General features: G+C 35.2%; 2 protein-coding genes across 9 annotated transcripts; both read left to right on the forward strand.

The window, feature by feature from the left end:
* The first annotated feature begins 13,198 nt into the window (after window positions 1-13,198).
* On the forward strand, window positions 13,199-17,010 carry LOC135149742 (uncharacterized). Of its 8 annotated transcripts, none has more exons than XR_010287941.1 (7): window positions 13,199-13,486; window positions 13,929-14,076; window positions 14,183-14,254; window positions 14,882-14,980; window positions 16,293-16,334; window positions 16,519-16,734; window positions 16,912-17,010. XR_010287941.1 is itself a non-coding variant. In XM_064085583.1 (5 exons), the coding sequence occupies exons 1-4, from the start codon at window positions 13,402-13,404 to the stop codon at window positions 16,294-16,296; spliced, it is 309 nt and encodes a 102-aa protein (XP_063941653.1). In that variant the 5' UTR covers window positions 13,202-13,401; the 3' UTR covers window positions 16,297-16,334; window positions 16,519-17,010. The 8 variants fall into 8 exon arrangements, 3 of the variants coding, with proteins under 3 accessions (XP_063941652.1, XP_063941653.1, XP_063941654.1); XR_010287940.1 differs by having other exon boundaries at window positions 16,519-16,731; XR_010287938.1 differs by having other exon boundaries at window positions 16,519-17,010.
* A 625-nt stretch (window positions 17,011-17,635) lies between these two features.
* LOC108203786 (uncharacterized) lies at window positions 17,636-19,313 on the forward strand. The gene is made up of 4 exons (XM_017372958.2): window positions 17,636-17,735; window positions 18,065-18,264; window positions 18,541-18,603; window positions 18,862-19,313. Exons 1-3 carry the CDS (start codon window positions 17,669-17,671, stop codon window positions 18,580-18,582), a joined length of 309 nt encoding a protein of 102 aa, XP_017228447.2. The 5' UTR covers window positions 17,636-17,668; the 3' UTR covers window positions 18,583-18,603; window positions 18,862-19,313.
* Window positions 19,314-23,527: the final 4,214 nt, after the last annotated feature.

Consider the following 23,527-nt stretch of genomic DNA (forward strand, 5'->3'; position numbering starts at 1 on the left):
GTCTCCCTTGTACTCAGAATATTAAACACCTAAAATATATTAGCACCAGTGGTTTTAAGAAATATGCAACAATATTTCACCAGTGCCAATACATCACAATCAATTCACAAATAAAACATCAATAAAGCATCAAAAGTAGATACCAATTAAATATTTCAAAAATGAATTAATCATGCTTCTATTATTCTATCAAAGTCAATCATGAAACAAATACGCATATAATTGTCATGGATCACAATCTAACTAAGATAAAATAATAATTACCTACGCAATATCATATAATCATCACATCAGCATATAACAACTAAAATCATGACAATCATACAAAGATATTCGCAAGCCCGAGGGAAAGTTGAAGAAAAGTTCACAAGTCTTACACGGATAATCATTAAACACAAGTGAACTCACACAACTCCTCGCAGAAAATATTAATACTTAATATTAGTGATCTACATATAAGCATGCAAAAATATCACTAACACTATAAGTATCACAACTAATGCAGTTAGACATGAAACAAAATATCAATTAATAAATCATCAAATATCCAACACAAATAGTTATGCTTCAAATATATACACTAATATAAATGGATTCAGCCTAGAGAGAATCTAAGTAACTCCACAAATATTAGTATATCATGACTAAATTCTAACTAGATTTCAACCACATACCAATTACTGATACAAGTCACAAGTCTAGAAACAAATAAGTCATGCTTCAGATTTTATACCTATAAAAATGAATTCAACCTAGAACATAATCCTAAGTATTTTCACAAATACAGATATATCACGACTAGATTATGACAAAGTTCTCTACTAGATACCAATTGTTGAAGAGGTATAGATCAAGAAAAATTAACATAATTAAGTCATGCTTCATGTCATCTCTAATCATTTAAATCATGAACAAATAAGTCACTTAATTGTCATGCAACACAATTTAAATAATTTGAAATAACCAACACTCATGCTAAAACATATAATCACCATCTAAGTATGCAAAGAAATAAACATGGCAATCACATATAATAGCAAAAAGCACGAGGTACTGGATTTTAAATAAATTCACAAGTCCTATGTATATACAATTTAATACTCATGAATTCATTCAAAAAATACGATAGACATGCTCATGAAAGAAGTAATACCTTATAGAAAATATATCATGTGATCCACTTGCAGTTAAGTAAAGTGATAAGTTGAATACCTCTGAGACTTGACATTTCAATTGATGTATCTTTCTTGTACTGATCAAGTCCAGTGGTTGTTGGCATAAGTCTTGGCAGGTCTAGAATCTTCCAAAATGCGCATATTCAAAAGATCCTTGAATTCCTTTTATTGCCATCATTCTTTAGGCTAACTAGTAGACCATGAAGAATTGCAACTTTCCAACAAACTTATCATATCACTAATCTGCATTCACTTAACAATTATCTTGCACAAGTGACATTAGTCCACATATAATATAATCATGGTATCACAGCACAGATAGTTGTATTGTGTGTGCCTTGTATCATGAGAGGTAATAATTTGGATACCAAATATGACTCTAGCAAACAGATATTAAAATAATATGCTAGTCAGAAGTCATACCATGTCCGTGACGATCATCAGGTGTTGGAGAGTAACTCATAGAGAGCTGGTGAAGAAAGAGGTATACAAATTCCGTTGGATCTGCAACTGCAAAGTCCTTGAAATATTGTATGAAGCTTCATCTTCTAGCTCACTGTAATATCCTGAACCCGAGTCTCGTCAATGGTGCTTTAGTTCAATCATGAAGGTCGTTGAGTCCCCTAAGATGTAGTCCTGAACTTGAAGATTCTATTTCCATCATCTTCATAACCTTCTCTTTTGAAGTAACTCTAAGCAACCAAATTGGCTTGTCCCTCGTAACAGAGCCAAAATTATCCAGTTAGAATCTGAATACCCGACAAGTACTAGGTACCGAATTGTCTTTAGGTCAGGGTATTAGAATCCGCACAATCTGCTTTTCAAATTGATTGAGATCATCTTGCTGTGCAATCACTCAATCTGGATCCCTTTAAGAGCTTCTGAATCTTCCTCAAGTTTCACTTCAGATTGAAACTCAAAGAAATAACATCCTTTCACAATAGCTCTCCTAGTCTTCACTTCACCATTAGGAACATTTAAGAACTAGAACCCGGGAATGATATTGACTCCAAACCCTTTGTCTAAGCAGATACGTTCTTGATATGTCCTGTTCATCTCCAATGTAGTGTTGAGTTTGACTAGTGAATCCACCAAATGCTCCCCCTAAGCTGTTGCTGGGATTTCTTTAATAATCCTTATCCTTGCAAAGAGATTCTGCTTGGATCTGAATTATTATTATACCACTAATATCACCTTTAACAGCTTGGAGCAAGGTGTCGTTCAGTGTCCTGTCCAGACTTACAATCACCTTCTGTTGAATAATCATAATCACCCTGTAGACTGTAGACTCCATTGAGTAGCCGAGGAAAATATTCTTTGAGCTTTAGATGCAAGACTTGCAAAGATGCATTTTCCTCCAAACACATACCAAGAGTTTGTGTTTGCTTCTGATTGGCCACTGACAAGAATGGTGTCTTTCTAGATTTATCAATGATCAGGGTTCATCTTGATCAACCTTCATTTGTGACGTCTTGTCCTTCGAACACATACGAACAACACGAAAGAATCTAGAGTAGTCAACGATCATCGCAAAAAGATATCTGGCTTTGTTGTAGACATGACATTAACTGATCCGTAGAAAACCATACGTATCATCTGAAGCGGCTCAGTAATGTTGATCATATCTTTGCTTCTGTGCGATGTTCCTTCGACTTCCCTATTGACACACCTCATAATCTTCATCCATAATGAATTCCAGATGAGGTAGTCCTCTCACCAAATCTCTTCTTACTAATAATAAGAGCTCCTTGTTTTGACATACAAGTTTGAGAGCTTCAAGTGCAATAGCTAATACTCATCTGATGAGGCTTCGCTATCAAAACAGCTCACTCCATCTTCAGTTGAAGTTCCATATTAGCTACGAGCAAAATTCACATCCTTCCTGATTTGAGATAAAACACTATTCCATGAACTGACATACTGTCATTTGTTAGAGAACAGTCTGATACTAGGAATCTGTGTGCTTTGACTCTTCCAAGAAAGATATGCTTCCATGATGACATTCCAGGAAAACAGGCATGTCCCGCAAGAGAATCTTTGTTGTCATCTTTCAAAGATTATTGACGGAACTGCTCATACGATCACATTTGCTAACAGGGTACTTTTTGTGAATCATATGATTTCAGCTACTCAGCAAACAGAGTGCACCAAAAATCATATGAAACATATGTAACCTGCAATCACAAATGGAAAGAGTTCTATGGTCCCCAAACATAACTGGGTCCGGATGGATTAGAGATTTTTCTTTAACAGTGGTAACAACAGAAGTAACCTTAACATGCTAATTCTTATCTAGACATTGCCCTAATGTGATTCTCAAACATGCTTTTCTAAAATCAATGCAAGTACAAAGACATGCATTCATGACATGAAAATAAGTAGACATGATGTTGAATACACATGGCAAACAATCAAAGATAAGACAAGAGCAAGATAGGCAGTTATGCAATTCAGAAGATTCAGTACTCTCTACTTAAACCAATTAACACAAGTGTAACAGGTAGAAAGCAGAATTACAGATATTCAATAATCTCCTAAAAGCATAATGATCATAGACAAATTAATAATCACATTATCAATTCATACTAATCTCACTCTATTGTTATATGGCATTATACTATCTCTATTACCTAAGTCAGTTTTAGATCTAACATGAAGTTCTAAAAGTTCTACTGACACAAGGTAGACATTCCATCATAGAACAAAATAAAATCCTTAAAAAACAATTCAGATAAATAAGCAAATCTAGTTGTACTAGGGAATCTGAAAGTAAGTGTTTTAACAAAGTTATATATGCTAGGATCATAACCCCTAAAACTAAGAGTCGTGTTCCAAAGGAAAGCTTCTAATCTCACCATTGCAAATAATCAAATCCTATATATTCATACACATGTTAAGAATCTGCTAAAGACACATGCACAAGATTATCATCAATCCTAGTTACCAGAACAGTGATCTAGCATACTAGTTCAACATTATCTATTGTGATGCTATCATGCTTGTGCTTGTGTGTTAAACAATTCTACTCAGAGATTTATAACATGCTTTGAATATAAAGAAATATGTAATGCATAGTTAGAAAGAATTCGTACCTGAGATGTGCGAGTTGAGTCATCTTCAGAGAATGCTAGGATAGCCAGATAACCATAATTATCCTTCTCATCAGCAACTGATCCAGCTCACACCTTTCCTAAGATAGCATAAGAACTTGTTGTGATGTTTCTTTCAAAACATCCACTTGAATTTCAGACAAGCCCTATCATCCTTGTTTGTCGAGGCTTCAATATATATAGCAACCCTTCTTTGCTAAAGATACCAAACAATATTGTGTGTACTGACCAACTCAGTTTTCAAACAACCTGTCGAACTGAACCCCGAAGAGTCTCCACTTGAAACCAATGGATTCCATCTGAATCTGACATGACTAAACCTCTCAGACAGTGTTATACTAATCCTTGAAGTTCTGTCCTCACATTCTTCAAAAGTGTTAACTTTCGTCGACTTGAGCTTCCTCAAATTCAGCAGTTACAAACTCTTCTGTTCAATCCTAAGGTTCTGACATAAATGCACGAAACTGATTTGGTGCGGTAGTAACTCGATAATTATATCCATAAACCTCCACAGTTCTCTGTCTTTGGTTCAGTTGATTCTGGATGGATTTAGCATTGATACAATTCACTGTGTAATTGTATATCCCTGAATCACTGAGTTAGATTGAAATCCCTTGAAGATTCTTCTGCAAAAACTTCTCTTTTCCTACTACTAGTGGTGCCATTCAAAGTTGACATTCCGAGCCCTGGAAAGATGCTTCATTGCAGATGTAGCAAATTCCCATCCTGATCTGGTGATCTGATAATCAAGTCGGAGTAATTACTCAGATCAAGGCCTGAAGTACCTTCTTCAAAATTCACTGTCAGTTAGTGTCCAATCAGTCTTCAATAGAATCTTCTTTGAATCAAAATCATCTTTGTTGAACATAGAAAAACTGCTTCTAATAATCCTTTGAGAAATCAATTAGATTGGGTCATCAATGTACTTCCAAAACCGGTTCTGAAAATCTGGTATTTGAAAGCCCGGTGTTTGTCTTGTAATCTGTCAGCCTGATCCGTCTCAACTAAATGTCAATCTAATTTGTCTTGGAGTAGAATAATTAAAAAGGTTACGGGACACTTGATTATTTAAACTAAGTTTAAATTATAAAGAAAATAAATTTTAAAATTAAGTTTTAAAAGATGAAAGAAAATAAAGTATAAAATAAACTTAGTTAAATCTATAAAGTAAATTTAATTATATTTAAAAAATAAATTCAAATAAATTCATAATAAACTGAATAAGTTTAGAATAAATTTATTTCAAATTCATTTAGTAAATATATTAAAATTTATTAGATAAATTTAATTTTTGAAAATATTCAAGTGTCTCGTCTCCAATTAAATCATAGCTTCCAGAACAAATGAAATTGAACCCTTGAACTTGAACTTATATCCATAATCAGTTAAATCCTCTTAAATTTATATTTTATATTTTAACTTAAATTTAAATCATAAACTATACAAATTTAAATAATAAATTTATAAAAATTTATGATAAACTTGATAAAGTCTAAGAGTAAACTTTACAAGTCTAAAATAAATTTAAGCAAATTTATTAAATGAATTTAGCAAAGTTTATAAAGTAAATTTAATTAAGTTTATAAGATAAATTTAATTAATTCATAATAAACTCAATTAATAAGTTTAAAATAAATTAAGTCAAATTTATAAAATAAACTTATTAAAATTTAAAGTATAAATTTATAAGTCCCAGTCCAAAGTTCAGTATCCGACGGATAATCCTTGCTTAGGCCTACGGACAAATTCAGCAACACAAACCGGAAGAACATTTCCCCTAATCAAATATCGAAAGCTAGGTTCTTGATTTTCCGTACGATTAGGATCCTGATTTGTATATCAATCAACCTGGCTCTGATACCAATTGTTAGGTCCAAAGTATCGTAGAAGGGGGGGTTGAATACGATACTCACTACAATTTAAAATTCTTTCGAATCTTGCGGATAAATAAATTGCAGTCCTGTAATGGGTTTCGTGTTCCGGATATTTATTGGGTCGGTTTCTGAGGATATGAAAATATTAAACCAACACACAATATTTTCCAAGGTATATCTGTATATTGATAAATACCTCGAAGGGTGCTATAAATCCAAACCCGAAGGTTGGCTACAATGGCCACTACTCTCAATATTACAAACTCTAACCACTACTGATATTTCTATTACAAAGCTAGGCTAGGGTGTGTGTATAGTGGGAGTAGCCGTGCCGAGCACTTGGCCATTTCATCCCGAAGGATGATGTTTAAATTGTGAGAGCACAACTTACATATTTATAGGCTTTCAACAAAACTAACCATGGTTACTTGAATAGTCACCTTGCGCCAATATATATATACAAGTATATATATATATATATCAAGCTTGCGCCAATACAGTACTCCAGGAGAGAGTCAAATGTTGCGCGGTCAAACCTTGCGCTTGCATCCTCCATTGTCCACTGTATATATGACTTGGTTTTTCAGTGGTGCAAAGTTGCGCCCAGGGGAGACAAATGGGAGGCGCAACATTTGACCGAGTCAAATGTTGCGCTCCAAGCCTTTGTACAGAGTGAAATGCCTTAGAGGATTTTCAGAGGTGATCCATGGCGCAGGTTTTGACTAAGTCAAAACTTGCGCTCCTGTACATATGCACCTTGTGACTTAGAATAAATCAAGGAAAAGGAACTTGCGCCAACACAGTGGAAGAGTTCCACTGTTATCACTCCAGGTTAAGACCTAACCAACTTGCGCCTAAAAAGAGCTTCCTGTACACCCCTGTTCTCTCTCCAATCTTGCGCCACTTAGTTTTTGTTTAAGCAAAAACAAACTTGCGCCTGTACAGTGGAGAACTCCACTGTTATCTCTCCTTGGACTTGTTCCAGGTCAAACCTTGCGCCATGTATACTTCCAGTGTGTTCACAGACTTAGAAAAAAAAATCATTCACAAGTGTAATGTCTTGTGTGAAACCCTACATGCACATGCAAACCCTAGGTTGCCCTAGACACCTGACATCATCACATGCATGCATAATATATATATAATATAATATATTATGTTGTTATTATATTAATAAATAAAAGTATATATAAATATATACACATATATATATTTTATTTATATGAACATATAATAATATATGTACATATATTTAAATATATTCTCATATATTTAAATATATATAATATATAATTATATGTAAATACAAATACAAATATATATAAATATATATAGAGATATATATAGTTATTTATAAATATAAATATAAACATAAATATATAAAGAAAAGTATATATAAATATATACATATATATAATATTTATACAAACATATAGTAACATATATATACACATATATTTAAATATATTCTCATATATTTAAATATATATAATATACATATAACTATGTGTAAATATAAATATAAATATATATATAAAGATATATATAACTCTCTCTAAATATAGATATATTTATGCACATAATATAATATATATATACACTTAAATATATAAATGTTTATGTAAAATATAAATACATATATTATATACATATATATTTATTTAAATATATATACATATAAATATACATATACATATGTTTAAAAAAACATATATACATATATATTATATATATTATATTTAATTAAATATACATATATACATATATATAAATATATTTGTACATATGCAAATATATAAGTGCACACATATAAAAGATAGGTCACCTGATATGAGCAGAGACTTTGCAGAGGCTAGGCATTTGGCTTTGCTTGAGTTTGGAACAAATGACTTGTTATGACTTGATCAATTCTTCGATTGATAAATACTTTGCAAACTCCGTATGTGCTGACGCTTAGTGCACTGGTCTGGTTCACAAGCGACTAACACTGAAGTCACACATTGTACCTTCTTTGTCAGCAAACATTGATCAGTCGGTTCCGGGTTAGTTTATGCTTCAGTTTGTTGATTATAAATAACCAACCAAGATATATAGAAATATCTTGCTTCAGGGGTTGCACTGAAATCTTTCGAGTACTTGGACAACATCTTCATTGCTTCCACAATCTTGATCACTTCAATCTTTATTCTTCACTGAGGCATGAACATATTAATGAACTTCTTCCAGTGAACTTATCCCTTCAAGACTGTAGATGGCTTCTTCAACCTTTGTCTTCGTATCTTCCGATTCCGGTGCAGGCGTAGTGTTATTTACTTGTCTTGTTCTATTGTTGAGTTATCATCCCTATGTAACAGATAGGGTTGTCTTTACATTTAGACTTACAATTTTCTTCATTGGATCTTCATCTTCAGCCCACTCCATTGCTCTCTTATATTTCCTTAGAATTTCCATCTTAGTGTCACCAAAATTGAAGTTTTGGCTGAACACCCAATCAGGCATTTCTGAAGGCCCAGCTACTTCTTCATCTTCATCATCATCTTCATCAGCCAGGGAGTCATCATATTTAGAATCACCCTGTGTAGAGAGCATGCCTTTAGGAACAGCAACATGTGCAATTTTTGCTCTCTCCAGTGCTTCAGATGTGTGAAGCAACCCCAAAGTTTCTTCTGCTAGGACATTGGATTGGCCAGCCATAATTTGATAGGCTGACACTGGATGGGTGAATGTAGAGGCATCCAAGGGGTCCACAGCAGAATCCATCCTTGTTTCTTCTGTACCTGCATTTCTCTCATAATCTCTATATTCTTGCATCAGGGTCTCACCTTGGCTCATCACATGCTCACCTTCACCATCTAAGGTGGTACCCACAATCTCTCCTTTTGCCTGGGAGGAAGAAGTTCCCAGCCTCTCACTTTCAGCCTCTCCTTTTGCCTGTCTGCAAGACAGCCTCTCCACTAACTCACTTTCTCTCAGACCTAAAAGTGCAGTAACAATGATAAGTTCTTCACTAACAGCTCTTGTGACAGCAAGATGATCTAATTGAGTTGCATCTGCCAGTGGAACTTCTTCTATCAATGGCTGAGGAATAGCCATTGATGCTACATTGTCATTCATCAACGGCTGATTGCTGTCAAGCACAACCGTTGACAGAACTGCACTTACCGATTGGTGAGAAATACCGATCGATGATGTGAAAGAATTAGCAATTGATGCATTAGCAGTTGATGCATCAATAGTGACAACTAGTGAATCTGTGAAGAGTGATGGATTTGGTAATTCCACAACTTCACTAGTAGTCACAGAAGAAATTGATTGATGACCCAACAAATCCTGTGAAGGATGATCACCAATTTCAGAGATGGACTTCTCCAAGAACAGAGTTGGAGAATTTGGGTGGGGGATGTTGTATAGTAGATCAACATCCTCCATATAGAAATCTGAGATTGGAGAGAGTGTTTCAACAGGAGGGGACTGTGACTCCACATTTATTGGAGCCACATCAATCTGAATTTGAGAAGTGGTCTGTATTGTCACAAAATCTGTGATTTTGGACTGTACAGTGGAGTGTGTGTCAAGTGCCCTTTTCTTGTTTCTCCTAGTGAAGGTTTTGGGAGGTGTTTGGTCAGTGTCCCTTCCCCTTTTGTTCTGTGCTCTTGGAGGAGAGCTCTTTTCAATAGTGGCACCTTGTTGAGAAGATGTCACTAGTAATGAGTTTGATTCCATGTTAATCACCACATCTTTTTGGGAAGATGTGGGATGGCTTGGCTGGACATCACTCACCTCTCCTTCCTTATTCTGGGGGCTTCTTTGATGATCACCCCTCCCCTCACCACTTACCACCTTCACACTTCCCTCAGGTTGTGAAGAAGTTGTTACAACTGGTATCTTTTGAGAGACACCAGAGGTGGTTTTCTTGGATTTGGACTTAGAAGTTTTCTTAGTTTTGACAGCTTGGGTAGGAAGTTGGGGGTGTACAACTTCCATTGCTATACAGGAAGTAGAAGAAGATTGAGGATTAGAAGAAGTGATAGGAATAGAGGGTACCTGCATCAGTGATGGAAGTGACAAGGGTACTTGATCATTTGCAAGTATCCTCATCAGATCACCACAGACTCTTTTGCTTTGCACCCAGCAGTCCAACCTGTTTTCTGGCTGTGCAATTACTAAATCCTTGACCAGATGATTAGCAATGATCATCAAGAATCTAGCAAAATAAACATTATTGGGTCTTCCTTCATGAGGACCCAATTTAGCAACAATTTCATATAATACTAAATCACCAATGTTAAAGTAATCATCTGTCATAAGCATGTAGAACATGGATTGCATTGACATTGTGAAAGCATCATAATTGGAAACTTTACCAGAAAAGACTTTGATAAAGGAATCACACAGAAAACTCCACTCTTTACGCATATAACGCCTAAGAATCTGTCCTAAGCAGGATAAATCACCATTATAGTGCATATTCCTAAGCATGCTGACAATTTCATTATCACTAGGTAATCTATCAGAAGAGTTCCTAGGCAAGTTAAGAGCAGCCCTAACAGTCTCACCATTAACATTGTAGCTAGTACCATTGATAGAAACAGACAGAGTTTTGGAGGTTGAGTCATACCTTCCAGAAGTCCACATTTGCTCAACAATCTCACAGAAGATAGTTGGAGCATGAAGCATGGCATATGAAAACTTACACTCCTTGATGAAATCCATCATGGTATGAAAAGCTGCAGAATGTTTCCCATCTTTGTCCACGTAGGCTACATGATTGTTCTGCTCATAGACGAACCCAGTTTGACTTGTGATTTTGACAATAGGCGCCATGAGAATGCTTAAGAAAAGATTAGGGCTTGTAGGGGTTTGAGAGAGAAGGAGAGTTAAGAGTTTGCAAATGCAGGTGAAAAGAGAAATGAAATTAAAGGCAAACTATTTATACTCTCAGTAAAAGTAAATAAAGTAACCGTTCAAAAAGTAGCCAAGCGTCATCGATTGATATATACATATACGTATGTATATACCGATCGATAATTAAATTGGGAACAGACGATTGCTATTTTAACATATCAATGGCTAAATAAAAGAGCCATCGATATGTCAAAATTGTATTTACTTATCCAGTGATATGTGACACACTATCAATGGCTAAAATAGCGATCGATAGTGGATAAATGGAGAAGGATAATTCAATATCCTATTTGTCACTTATCACAGGCTGCATTAAATAGGTAAAAAATTAACTAGAGAAATTTAACATACCAAGTTCACTTACTAATCTTGAGAATGTAGATTCATCAAGTGGCTTGGTGAAAATATCTGCTAGCTGCTTTTCACTGGGAACAAAATGAAGTTCAATAGTTCCATTCATTACATGTTCCCTAATGAAGTGATACCTTATGTCAATGTGCTTTGTTCTTGAGTGCTGCACTGGATTTTCTGTTATGGCAATGGCACTTGTGTTGTCACAGAAAATAGGAATCTTGGAAATAGTCAATCCATAATCAACCAATTGATTTTTCATCCACAGAATCTGTGCACAACAACTGCCAGCTGCAATATATTCAGCTTCTGCAGTTGATGTAGAAACTGAGTTTTGCTTTTTGCTAAACCAAGAGACTAGTTTATTTCCTAGAAATTGACAAGTGCCAGTGGTGCTTTTTCTGTCAATTCTACACCCTGCATAATCAGCATCTGAAAAACCAATTAAATCAAATCCAGAATCTCTAGGGTACCAAATGCCAAGATTTGGAGTACCCTTGAGATATCTGAAAATCCTTTTAATTGCTATTAAATGAGATTCCCTAGGATCAGCTTGGAATCTAGCACAAAGACATGTGGCAAACATTATATCAGGTCTACTGGCTGTTAAATATAAAAGAGAACCAACCATGCCTCTATAACTTGAAATGTCCACTTTCTTTTCCTTAGTATTCAATTCAAGTTTAGTGGCAGTGGCCATGGGAGTTTTAGCAGTTGAGCAATTTATAAGATCAAACTTTTTCTATAAGTCATAGACATATTTAGTTTGACTTATAAATATGCCATCACTCACTTGTTTGACTTGCAAACCAAGAAAATAAGTCAATTCTTTCATCATGCTCATTTCATATTTACTTTGCATTAGCTTGGCAAACTTTTTACAAAGTTTCTCATCTGTAGAACCAAATATAATGTCATCCACATAAATCTGAACAAGTATACTAGAACCATTAACATTTCTATAAAATAATGTCTTATCAACAGTACCTCTTGTGAAGTGATTCCCAAGAAGGAACTGAGATAAGGTGTCATACCAGGCTCTAGGTGCTTGCTTCAGTCCATAGAGAGCTTTCAAGAGAAGATATACAAATTCTGGAAAATTTGGATCTTCAAAACCAGGTGGCTGACTTACATAAACTTCCTCTTCAAGCTCACCATTTAGAAAAGCACTCTTGACATCCATTTGATAGACTTTGAAATTAGCATGAGCAGCATAAGTAAGAAAGATTCTTATGGCTTCAAGTCTGGCTACAGGAGCAAATGTCTCATCATAATCTATTCCTTCTTCTTGACAATATTGATGTGCTCGAAAAGAGATTTTAAAAAACACTCGCAAGCGCACGATCACCGTTTTAATATTTAAGATTCGTCCACAGGGATTAAAATTATTTTCGCAACTTTAAATATTAATCTAGGCGGAAAAGAAATAATTAATTTTGGAAGATTAAGAAATTTAGATTTATCTAATTAATTATTAAGAGAAAAAGATTAACTAATTAAAAAGATCAAAAGTTACATTCAAATCTCATTATAACTCGTTAACTAAACTAAATAAAATAGCAAGTTACCTACCAGAATTCAGCAAATCGGAAGACATACAAATCTACTTATATATATTATAGCAGAACAGGTACATGCCAACCCGAGCTCCTGAGCAAATAAATTACCTAATTCCTAAGCAAATTATTAAGCATATACTTATGACAAGCCTATCCGAGCCTCAATTCCAAATCTGACTCTTGAGCAAATACAGTACTCGAAACCATATTTTCAGTTCGAACCTAAGTTTTAGTCGAATTGCAAATATTTGCTCCAAACAATCTTCCGCTCAATCCTCGTCGTCAACAAATTCACCGACGCGGGAGATCTATAAACTACCGCACCACCATAGTTGACAATCTAGGCTTCAAATTGGCATGAACTTAACGCCGATTATATTCTATACACACAAATAATACACAAGGGGGAGTGATCTGTGTTTCAAGTATGGGAGTGAAATATGCATTTCAGTTGATTCTTATGCTCGCTTTGCTTTTCAATGTCGCTCTCTGCAAAACGATCAAGCGTGATGGTAATTTCTGTTTCTCTCGATTCGATCTGCTACTCATTTGCTCTCTTTACTTTACACTGCCTGCTTATATTTAAATTATCATCATTACTTTTCCCCGGACTGTGTAATTTGTGCTGCTTTGTAATACGAATCGCGTGTTTCTTATTTATAGGCTTAAATTAGGTTTTGCTTTTTTTTTTTTTTTAAAATTATTAATACTAGGTTTAATTCTGTGTTTGCAGCTTCTATAGAATTAGTGCTATTTGACTTTTTTCGTAGTTATACGAGTTTAGTTTGCTATAAATTTTGCTTGATCTGTTTGTAATTGAGCACTACTGGGAGTTGTGCATCATTTGGTATTCGTTTTTGATAGTTAATACATCGCGTGTATATCATAATAGGTGAGTATGGTTTTATTAGTTTTTTTTGTGCTTTGTTTAATTCGTGCATTTTGTGAATGCAGTGAAAGCTCTTAATGAAATTAAAGCATCTCTTGGGTGGAGGGTGGTGTATTCCTGGGTCGGAGATGATCCTTGTGGGGATGGGGGTTTACCTCCTTGGTCCGGTGTCACTTGTACTACTCAGGGTGATTACAGAGTAGTTACTGCATTGTGAGTGCAATTTTTTACTTTTAATGCTGAATGGAAGCCCATGGATATGTGTTTCTCTATGCGATGAACATGAAGAGATTTTGATATTGAGTTTGTTCAATTTTAGGGAAGTTTATGCAGTCTCTATTGTTGGGCCTTTTCCTACTGCAGTCACCAATTTGTTGGATCTTACAAGGCTGTAAGTTCCCCATATTTTTCCCATTTTTCTTCGGTCTTTGCTGACTTCTTTCCATATATTCTCTATTGTTTATGAAAAGGGTTTTGCTATATTACTATATTCTGTTTTTGACGCATGGGAAAACGTACCACTCATGGCAAAAGCCAATTGATACTTGTATTGCCACTAATATAAAAAGAATCAACACTCGTATATAGTGTAATGGAGGATTATCATCTTCCAGCTCTTGTAAGTTTGGGTTATGAATTTAATTTTTATGGTTTCAGTTGAGAATTTGAAAACCCGATTTAATTGGGTTGGGTCGTTAAATTTCTTTAACCCGCCCAACCCGAACCGTGTACACCCCTAGCTTCTGGAAAAATATTATTCAAAATTGTTAGCAATCTCTTTTTTTAATTCCTTCTATGAAACTTGCTGGGATCTGCATAACAACAAGTTGACAGGACCAATTCCACCTCAAATTGGGCGGTTGATTTCGAAACAGAATAACAAGTTCTTAGCTTTCGCTTTATTCTTGAGTTCAAGGGTTTATACTATACGAGGTAGTCTCTGGTGCTTGTATTAGCACCTAAAATATCAATCCTATCGGATTCTGTTTTTATAGAAAATCCCAATGATGATCTCTAGGTCTGCGATTGGCGTGTATCAAAACTCTTGAGCCGGTGCTTTGGTTAGGGAGGAAGAGTATTGTCGGTCTGATAATTTTGATCACTATTTCCAATTCAGGTTTGTAAGTTTCTACTTTACCTAATTGATGGATTGTATTAATATTGTGCCAAATCAGTTATATCAAGGTCATGGATAACATGTTCAAATTTGGCAGCCTTTTTTAAGTTTTTAGAGACAAACAAGTATTGGTACATTTATAAAGTAATTTTGTTAATTTGTAATTAAATAGTTGAGTTCATCGTGTCCTCAATCTTGATGGTCTGTCGGCTACTAAATGATCTCATACAATAGGAAAGAGTATGCATGTGAAATCAGTATACATGGTCTCTCGTGAAATAGAGTAATGGACGCCTACAAAGAAAATACTCGGTTCCGGTCCTGTGGACCATTGTATATATAATTTAAGTTTATTGTTAATGCTTGAGAATGAGATAACGGAAGCTGTGGTAATATTCAGGAATTATAAACTCTCAGAAATAAAAATATGGATATCTTGATGGTGAAGAAGCTGTGCAATGAGGGAAAGTCGAACCGGTCATCACTCTGTATGATATAGTTTTAGAATAAAGTATAAACACATCCCAAAAAACAGGGCTTACGGGTTTTTGATGTTGTGCCTTATTGACACCGTATCTTCTTCGGCAACAAATAACCACTCTGTAGCAGTGGAGATCTAAATGGCTACATACCTAGAATTTTACTAAGTTTCTTTTCTATAAAAAAGTACAGGTTTTCGATATTCTTTTGCTTGATTTGAAAAGATCTCATTTAAGGTTAATCATGATCGTAGTGTGAATTGATAGAGAAGAACCGTAAAATCTTTGTATCGCACAGATTAATGAATGCCTATTTTAAAATTTAGGTCTTTATCACTTAATTCACAAGAATCAAGGAGCATGATTTGGCTTAATGTTTTCTCTATAAATTGCATGATGTCGACAAATAATTTGTTAATCACAGTTTGTCATATTAAAAATAAATAAATTATAATTGGTGAAAACTTTGCTAGATATTATATATTACAAAGTAGCAGACTTTGTGTCTTATTATGCAATATTTGTGTGCTTAAACTCCAGCTATGTGCAATTTAGTGGGCAGATCTTTCACTATATATAATTAGATAACTAAATAATTGGCATGAGTGTTTCCCCTTACTTGGTGTGTTTTTGACTTGCTTTTAGCACTTTGAAAGTTAAGTAGTTAGTTGAAGTGTATATAATACAGGCCAGGAAGTGTGGCTTTGTGGCCCCTCTCGTTTGTCACCCTTTATTTGTTATAATAAATGCCATATAAATTGTATTTGTGTTTTAATATAACTTATTTCATAAATGATATAATATATGCAATTGTTGATTTTTTTTATTGATAGGTAACATGGATCAAGGACTCACCGACCTTGCAAATAAATCAGGTGAGCCACTTCTTTAAACTCCATATCACATGATACGATATAAAGTAGTATAGGAATGAGTTCTTACATATCATGTAATATCACACCATCGTATTTTTTATGGTGATTCGCAACCAATGGATCATTGTTATTTGGTTCACACATGCAATTGCGAGGTCTAGAAGCTAAAATGTCATTTGCTTAGGATTATGGATTCTGGAGGTTAGGGATCAAGAATGTATTGGAATTCGCGGAGGACTTTTAGTGGAAGCAGTGATTTGTTTGCGGACCCGTTGACTCTGTCGGGAAATCCGGAAATGCAAGAGGTCAGAGGAGAATGGAGGCGATGATCCGAATAAGTTTAGTCTGGGTCTTTTAGATGTGCACGCTTTTGATACTGAGCTTATTCATTCCTGAGGTGGTTTGTGTTTTTCGCAGTCACATGCTTGCTGCACTTGGCTTTGTAGATGTTATTTTATCATGATTGTCGATTAGAGTCTAGGTCATTATTTCGAATTAAATTTAAGGATGTGGTAGGTAGGTTACAAGTTATGTCCGTTTAATGTAAGTCTAAGTGCGGTAGTGTATTGCTATGCAGGAAACAACACAGTGTGTAGTTCATATTTTTATCGCTGCACTAGCTCCCTCTTATGGTGTCTATTAATTGACATATGAATTTGTTCGAGACCATCTTCATCCCGGATGCTTAAAAAGTGGCCAAGAAACCTGCAAAACAATGCTTATGGCAGGAGGTCTTGCTGAGTGGCAAGCTGGATATGCTGCTACCCTCTAGATGTTCAAACCTGGCTTCACGGTCAGTCTCCATCTCTCCACTAATGTAAAGGTTGAAAAGATCTAATCCATCTCCAAGGAAAAGTTAATATTGACCTTAAAATTCTGAACTAAAATTTAAAGAGTTCTTTGTCCAGAAAATAAATGTTAGCATTAGCTAAAAAGAGTTGGAAAAAGAGGTATATTCGGCTATAATTATTGAGCAGTACCAAACAGGCGGACATGGATGTGAACTACTTTAAGTAACAGACCCATTAGCACCCTTCTTAGTATGTCTACTTCCTCGGTGATATAATAAAAAATTTGGTTGAATTTTAGACCACCTTTATATTCAACGCCAAGAATCTCGTAGATTCTACACACTCAAGTGCTGTGCATATTAAATTAGGCGTGCTTGCTTACTTTGTTATGTGAGATAGAATCACAGAGATAGTGTTGTAGCTTATAAGTTCAAGGTAGCTGCATTCAGTGCAAGATATGAAGTATCCTTACTACTGCTTCTGAGAATTATTACTAAAAACGGACAATATTGCAGGACTATTTAGTTACATTCCACCTGGAAAATGGATAGAGTCGGAGATCAACAGCAAATGGAATTGTTTAAAGAACGAACATGGCCTGAGTTTAAGGGTATGCGACAAAATGTTACCGGAAATTAGTTCTTACATTACTGTAATTATTTAAGAGTACTGGATCCAACATATCACATTAATAGAACAATAGTTTAGTATAAATGGCATTCTAATTCACCCTGTTATTGTTTTTATAAAACATTTTCTCAGGATAAAACATTTTAAAATGGGGATCTTTAAAAGTTTCTTGTCTTTGAAACAATGTTCTGTTGTATTTTACTAATTTCTTCATATTCTATTAGTATTGGTCACCTAATCTAAGATATTTATAATATTGCAAGTTCCTGGTTAACATTGTATGAAAGGCATGTTTGATTCTGTTTGCAGTTGGCCATTTATTTCATGTTGTCTTAAACTTCAATCGATTTGTGGGGAAAATCAACATACATTTTCGTGAGCCATTGACCTTCAAGTTGAAGTTAAATAGGGTTATGTGTTATCCCACTCAACTATTGTACACAACTAATGAAATGAAGAATGTCATAGAGTTGGATTTGTGCACTCTGAACAAGGCAATGACTGTCAAGGTATGAGGAAACACTTTTTTGATGAGCATTTAGGCCTTTCTTTTGCTAATTAGTTGTCCTAATATGTACGGTGTGCACTTATGTTCTTTCTTTGTGATGTCTTTTACAAGTTGGCTTGGAATCCTCTAAAAAAAGTTTGCAAATAAGTTGTGCAAAATATAGTCACATGGGGTTTAGTTTTTCAGATATAATGCATGAGCCTGAGAAGTGCTTTGTTTTCCGAAAGATACAGATACACATTAGTCTTTATTTGGCCTATAATTTTTACGTGGGCAGGTACCTCATTTTACATCAAAGAATTTTTATCAATCTACTTAAGCAGTTGCAATTCAAGATCAGGTACTTTCTTTGTGTGAATACAAGATTTTCTGAGGACAGGAAATTAAATTATATTATATATTCTTTTGTGGTGTGGTGACAGTGGACACAAAAATTAAAATGTCCAGTCAGGATTTATTTTACACCTATTACTCATCTTGTCTATCAATTTCCCATATATTACTTTTGGTTATTTATTGCACTTTACACTAATTGTTATTAGAATTTTTTTCCAGCTTATTTGAACCTACTAAGGTGATTTGTGCCTCTATGTGGCAGTGGTTTTGTCATAGCTAGCTTTGAAAAGAATCGAGGAGAGTTGTTGCTGAGGGGAAAAAGTCATTTGTTTTAACTTAGTCAATTCTTACGCGGCTTAAACCTCACACAAGAGCTTCAATCAGTTTGGTATATGGAGGTGATATTAGACCCAATGGAGGCTTCGTAGGGCCGGTACTAGCAGTCAGGCGAAAGGCTCTTGGCAGTCGGGGAGAAGGTCGATGATGCTTTCAAGGTTGCCTGCCAAAACTTTCGGGAATTTAATGGAAGCAAGGAAAGTGAATACCATGGTCTCTACCCTTGGCTGTAGCTCAAAGACCGAGCTGCTGAAAAAAGATGAAACTTAAACTTTGTAATCCACATGTTTTTTGTAAAAACAAGGCATGTGTACAATGATCTCCTTCAACTGCAAGCCTCAACCTATATTACATTTTATACTGCATTTTTACATATAATTTTACATGGTTAGAGTATTATGGTGCTGCGTGCTTTGCATGGATTACAAAAAATGACAGCTTCTTTAAAATGTATTTATGCATTTAATTATTTTACAACGTAGATACGGTTAAGCAAAAGATTTTAAGCGATTTTTTTATTTTTAAAAATTGAAATCTAGAAATACCCGTGCCTTGCACGGGCTATTATGCTAGTTGCATAATAAAAAGAAAACAAAAACATTTGTTAGCATGCTCCACCACAAACTTATCGAGAGAACACAACTTCAATATAATATTCTAGAAATCAAACACTCAGCTGGCCAGACACAAAACTTAACCTCGTGACAAAACCTCACAAATAAGAAATATGTCATAGCAGGTGGTCACTAGACTAAAAAAAAAGCAGACTATATAAACATTTTACAGACCCAGCTTTAAACTAAAACATCGACTCGAAACCAGGTAACAAGCTTAAAACACGGGACCATAAAACTCAGCCAGCAAAAACGACTCACAGCCATATACAGAACCCAGGACTCGGACAAAACACTGGACTAAAAACTCAGCAAGAAGTAACAAACGCAGTAGCTCGACTCGGAAAGAACAGCTATAACTCGATTTGAAAACTCGGAATAAACTCAACAGCAAAATACAAGAAACAACTATCGGAGTAACTCAGCATAAAAAAGAAACAAAGCAACTAAAACCGAACTAAGCAACCAGGCGACTCGTGAGGTGACTCGGTAAACTCGAAGAACAGAAAGTAATGGACTCGGCATAATATACAAACCCAACAACAGACACAAGCTTAAATGGCAGAAATAAATTTAGAGAACAAAAACTCGGCGGCGACTCAGTCATACAAAACAGAACAACAACTTGGTAACTCAACAGTACTAAAACAGAGCATGGCGTCGTAAGTTTAAAATGGAACAGGGGTTTGGGAGTTTTTGTTTTGACGAAAACAAAGCAGGGGGAGTTTTGTGATAATTAAAGAAACGAACTAATCTTACCACATAAGACTAAACAGATTATGTTTAAGAACAGGGGCTGATAATAAACAAAATACTCCCGAATTAACATTAAAATACGATAGCCTTGACATTTAGAAATTAAACCCCCACACAAATGATTTTTGTGCTAGAGTTCAAGTTTCTTCCAAAATTAAATCTAAATATAAAGAGCTACAATTAATTAATGGCTCCTTCCAATCTACAAACAACTTTGAACTTTTTTGTAGTTAGAGGAAGATTTCATAGCCAAAGGAAACATAAAGATTAAAGATGTAGAACAAAGATAAAATCTTGCATTAAAATATTAAAGTGTTTACAAAATGAGAAGAAAGCATACAAATTAAAACTAGATCTAGACTATAAAAGAGAGGCTACTAAAAAGAGAAAATCCTAGGTTAAAAAGATGATCCTCACAAGTAAAGGGGGTGGGGGTATTTATAGCTAGAAATGTAGGGTTTAGGGGTAGGGTGGCTAAATCTAATCCATCCATGTGTGATGTGTGTTGGGTAAATCATAGCCATCCATGTGCCCCCTTGCTTGCCAACTCTCTTTGATTTTCTTCTTTTCTTTTCTTTTTCTTCCTTTTTCTTGCATTTTCTCTTCTTTCTTTATTTATCTACAATTTCCTGAAATAAAATAAATAAGCGATTAATACTACGAAAATAAACAAAAAATAGGCACTTAAATTTGCAAAAATATGGACTAATCAAATATCCCTTAGCAACCAGTCTTGCTTTGTTCCTTGTCACCACACCATTTTCATCCATCTTATTTCTGAATACCCATCTTGTACCAACAATTGCTCTATCTTTGGGTTTGGGTACCAGCTTCCACACTTTGTTCCTTTCAAACTGATTCAGCTCTTCTTGCATAGCTAAAATCCAGTCAGGATCAAGAAGGGCTTCTTCAACCTTTTTAGGTTCTTCCTGAGAGAGGAAGCTGCTGTAGAGACATTCATCCATAGTAGCTCTTCTTGTTTTGACACCAGCAGTAGCATCTCCAATGATAAGCTCAAAGGGATGATCTCTTGTCCATTTCCTTTGTGGAGGAAGATTTGATCTGGATGAACTGGCTTCATTTGTAAAGTCAGTTTCATTTTGAGAGGCTCCCCCTAAGTGTATGGACCTGGAATTACCAGCCATTGATGAACTAGTATTGGATAAATCAATAGCCATTGATGTGGATTGAGTTACATCAATTGTTGTTCTGGTATTGGGTAAATTATTACCAGTTGATTGAGGAATTACACCAGAATTTACCCTTTCAACACAGTCATCATCATCACTTTCCAGTTCAATTATTCCTTCAGATTCATTTTCAAATTGAAGAACATCATGAAATCCTTCATCATCTAAGCCTTGTATTTTCTTGTCATCAAACATCACATGAATGGATTCCATAACAATGTGTAATCTTAAGTTATAAACTCTATAGGCTTTTCCAGCAGCATATCCAACAAATATTCCTTCATCTGCCTTTGCTTCAAATTTACCAAGATTTTCACCTTGATTTCTTAACACAAAACATTTGCATCCAAAGACATGCAGAAAGTTTAATGTTGGCTTCTTCCCTTTGAACAATTGATAGGGAGTCAATCCTTGTGCTTGATTGATCAAAGAGATATTTTGAGTATAACATGCTGTGTTAACAGCTTCAGCCCAAAAATAAGTAGGCAACTTTGATTCTTCAAGCATTGTTCTAGCAGCTTCAATAAGAGTTCTGTTCTTTCTTTCAACTACACCATTTTGTTGAGGAGTTCTTGCAGCAGAGAACTCATGGTGAATTCCTTTATCTTCACAGAAACTCTTCATTACAGAGTTTTTGAACTCAGTCCCATTATCACTTCTGATCCTTGAAACTTTTCTTCCTGGATCAATGTTGTCAACTATCTTAATATGATTGATGATGATTTCACTTGCTTCATCCTTGGAGTGAAGAAAATAAGTCCAAGTAAATCTTGTAAAATCATCCACAATCACCAGACAGTACTTTTTCTTTGAAATGGACATTATGTTGACTGGTCCAAACAAGTCCATATGTAGAAGCTGTAGAGGTCTATCAATTGATGATTTTAGTTTGCTTTTGAAAGAGGACTTTCTTTGCTTTCCAATTTGGCAAGCATCACACAGACCATCCTTGGAAAATTCCAATTTTGGCAGTCCTCTAACAAGATCTTTTCTCACAAGATCATTCATAGCTTTGAAGTTTAAATGAGATAATTTCTTATGCCACAGCCAACTCTCATCCAAGCTTGCTTTGCTGAATAAGCAAGTGAGAGAATCTGCACTTGTTGAGTTGAAATCAGCTATGTAGACATTTCCTTTTCTATTTCCAGTTAAAACCACTTTGTTATCTTTCTTATCAGAGATAACACAGGCTTCTGTTGAGAACCAAACTTGATGTCCTCTGTCACATAGTTGACTGATGCTAAGCAGATTGTGCTTAAGCCCTTTCACTAGTGCAACATTGTCAATGATGACATTCCCTTTTGAAATTATGCCATATCCCAAGGTGAATCCTTTGTTGTCATCTCCAAAGGTTATACTTGGGCCAGCTCTCTCCTCAAAATTGCTAAGCAGGGTAGAATCTCCAGTCATGTGTCTTGAGCATCCACTATCAAGATACCACAGATTCTTTCTACCTCCCTGTCCATTGCTGGTGGTGGAAGAATCAGCATCATCTCCAATTGCCATCAAAGCAAGATTGACATGCTCCTCAGTGTCAAAATCACCTTCATCAGCAGCCCAGTCACCATCCTCAGTTATGAATGCCTTTTCCTTGCTTTGCTTGAGTAGATCAAAATATTTTCTTCTGTAGTCTACATTCTCTGAGGAGGATCCTTTCTTTTCAGCATAAGATCTTCTACATTCATTAGAGAAATGTCCAGGTAGACCACAATTGAAGCATTTGAATTTTGATCTATCAACCATATCAGATGATTTAGATTGATTTCCTCTGTTGAATGGTCTAGAGCTGACAGCATTTCTTTTGAATTTGAGTTTGGAGAATTTTCTGGCAAGAAATGCTAGATGTTCATCAAGATTATCTAGCTCATCTTGAGCTGAAGGTTCTTCATCTTCCTCAATGACTTTTCCTTTCTTCTTTCCATCATCCTTCTTTCCATCACAAGCAGAGCTGCTTGAGGTCTTTCCAGCAATCACAGACTTTAATGTCTTCTCTTCTTCCTCTTCCTTTTCTGCCACAAGAGCCACAGTTTTC

This window comes from Daucus carota, chromosome 9 (genome assembly GCF_001625215.2).
Source record: "Daucus carota subsp. sativus chromosome 9, DH1 v3.0, whole genome shotgun sequence".
NCBI classification, from domain to species: domain Eukaryota; kingdom Viridiplantae; phylum Streptophyta; class Magnoliopsida; order Apiales; family Apiaceae; genus Daucus; species Daucus carota.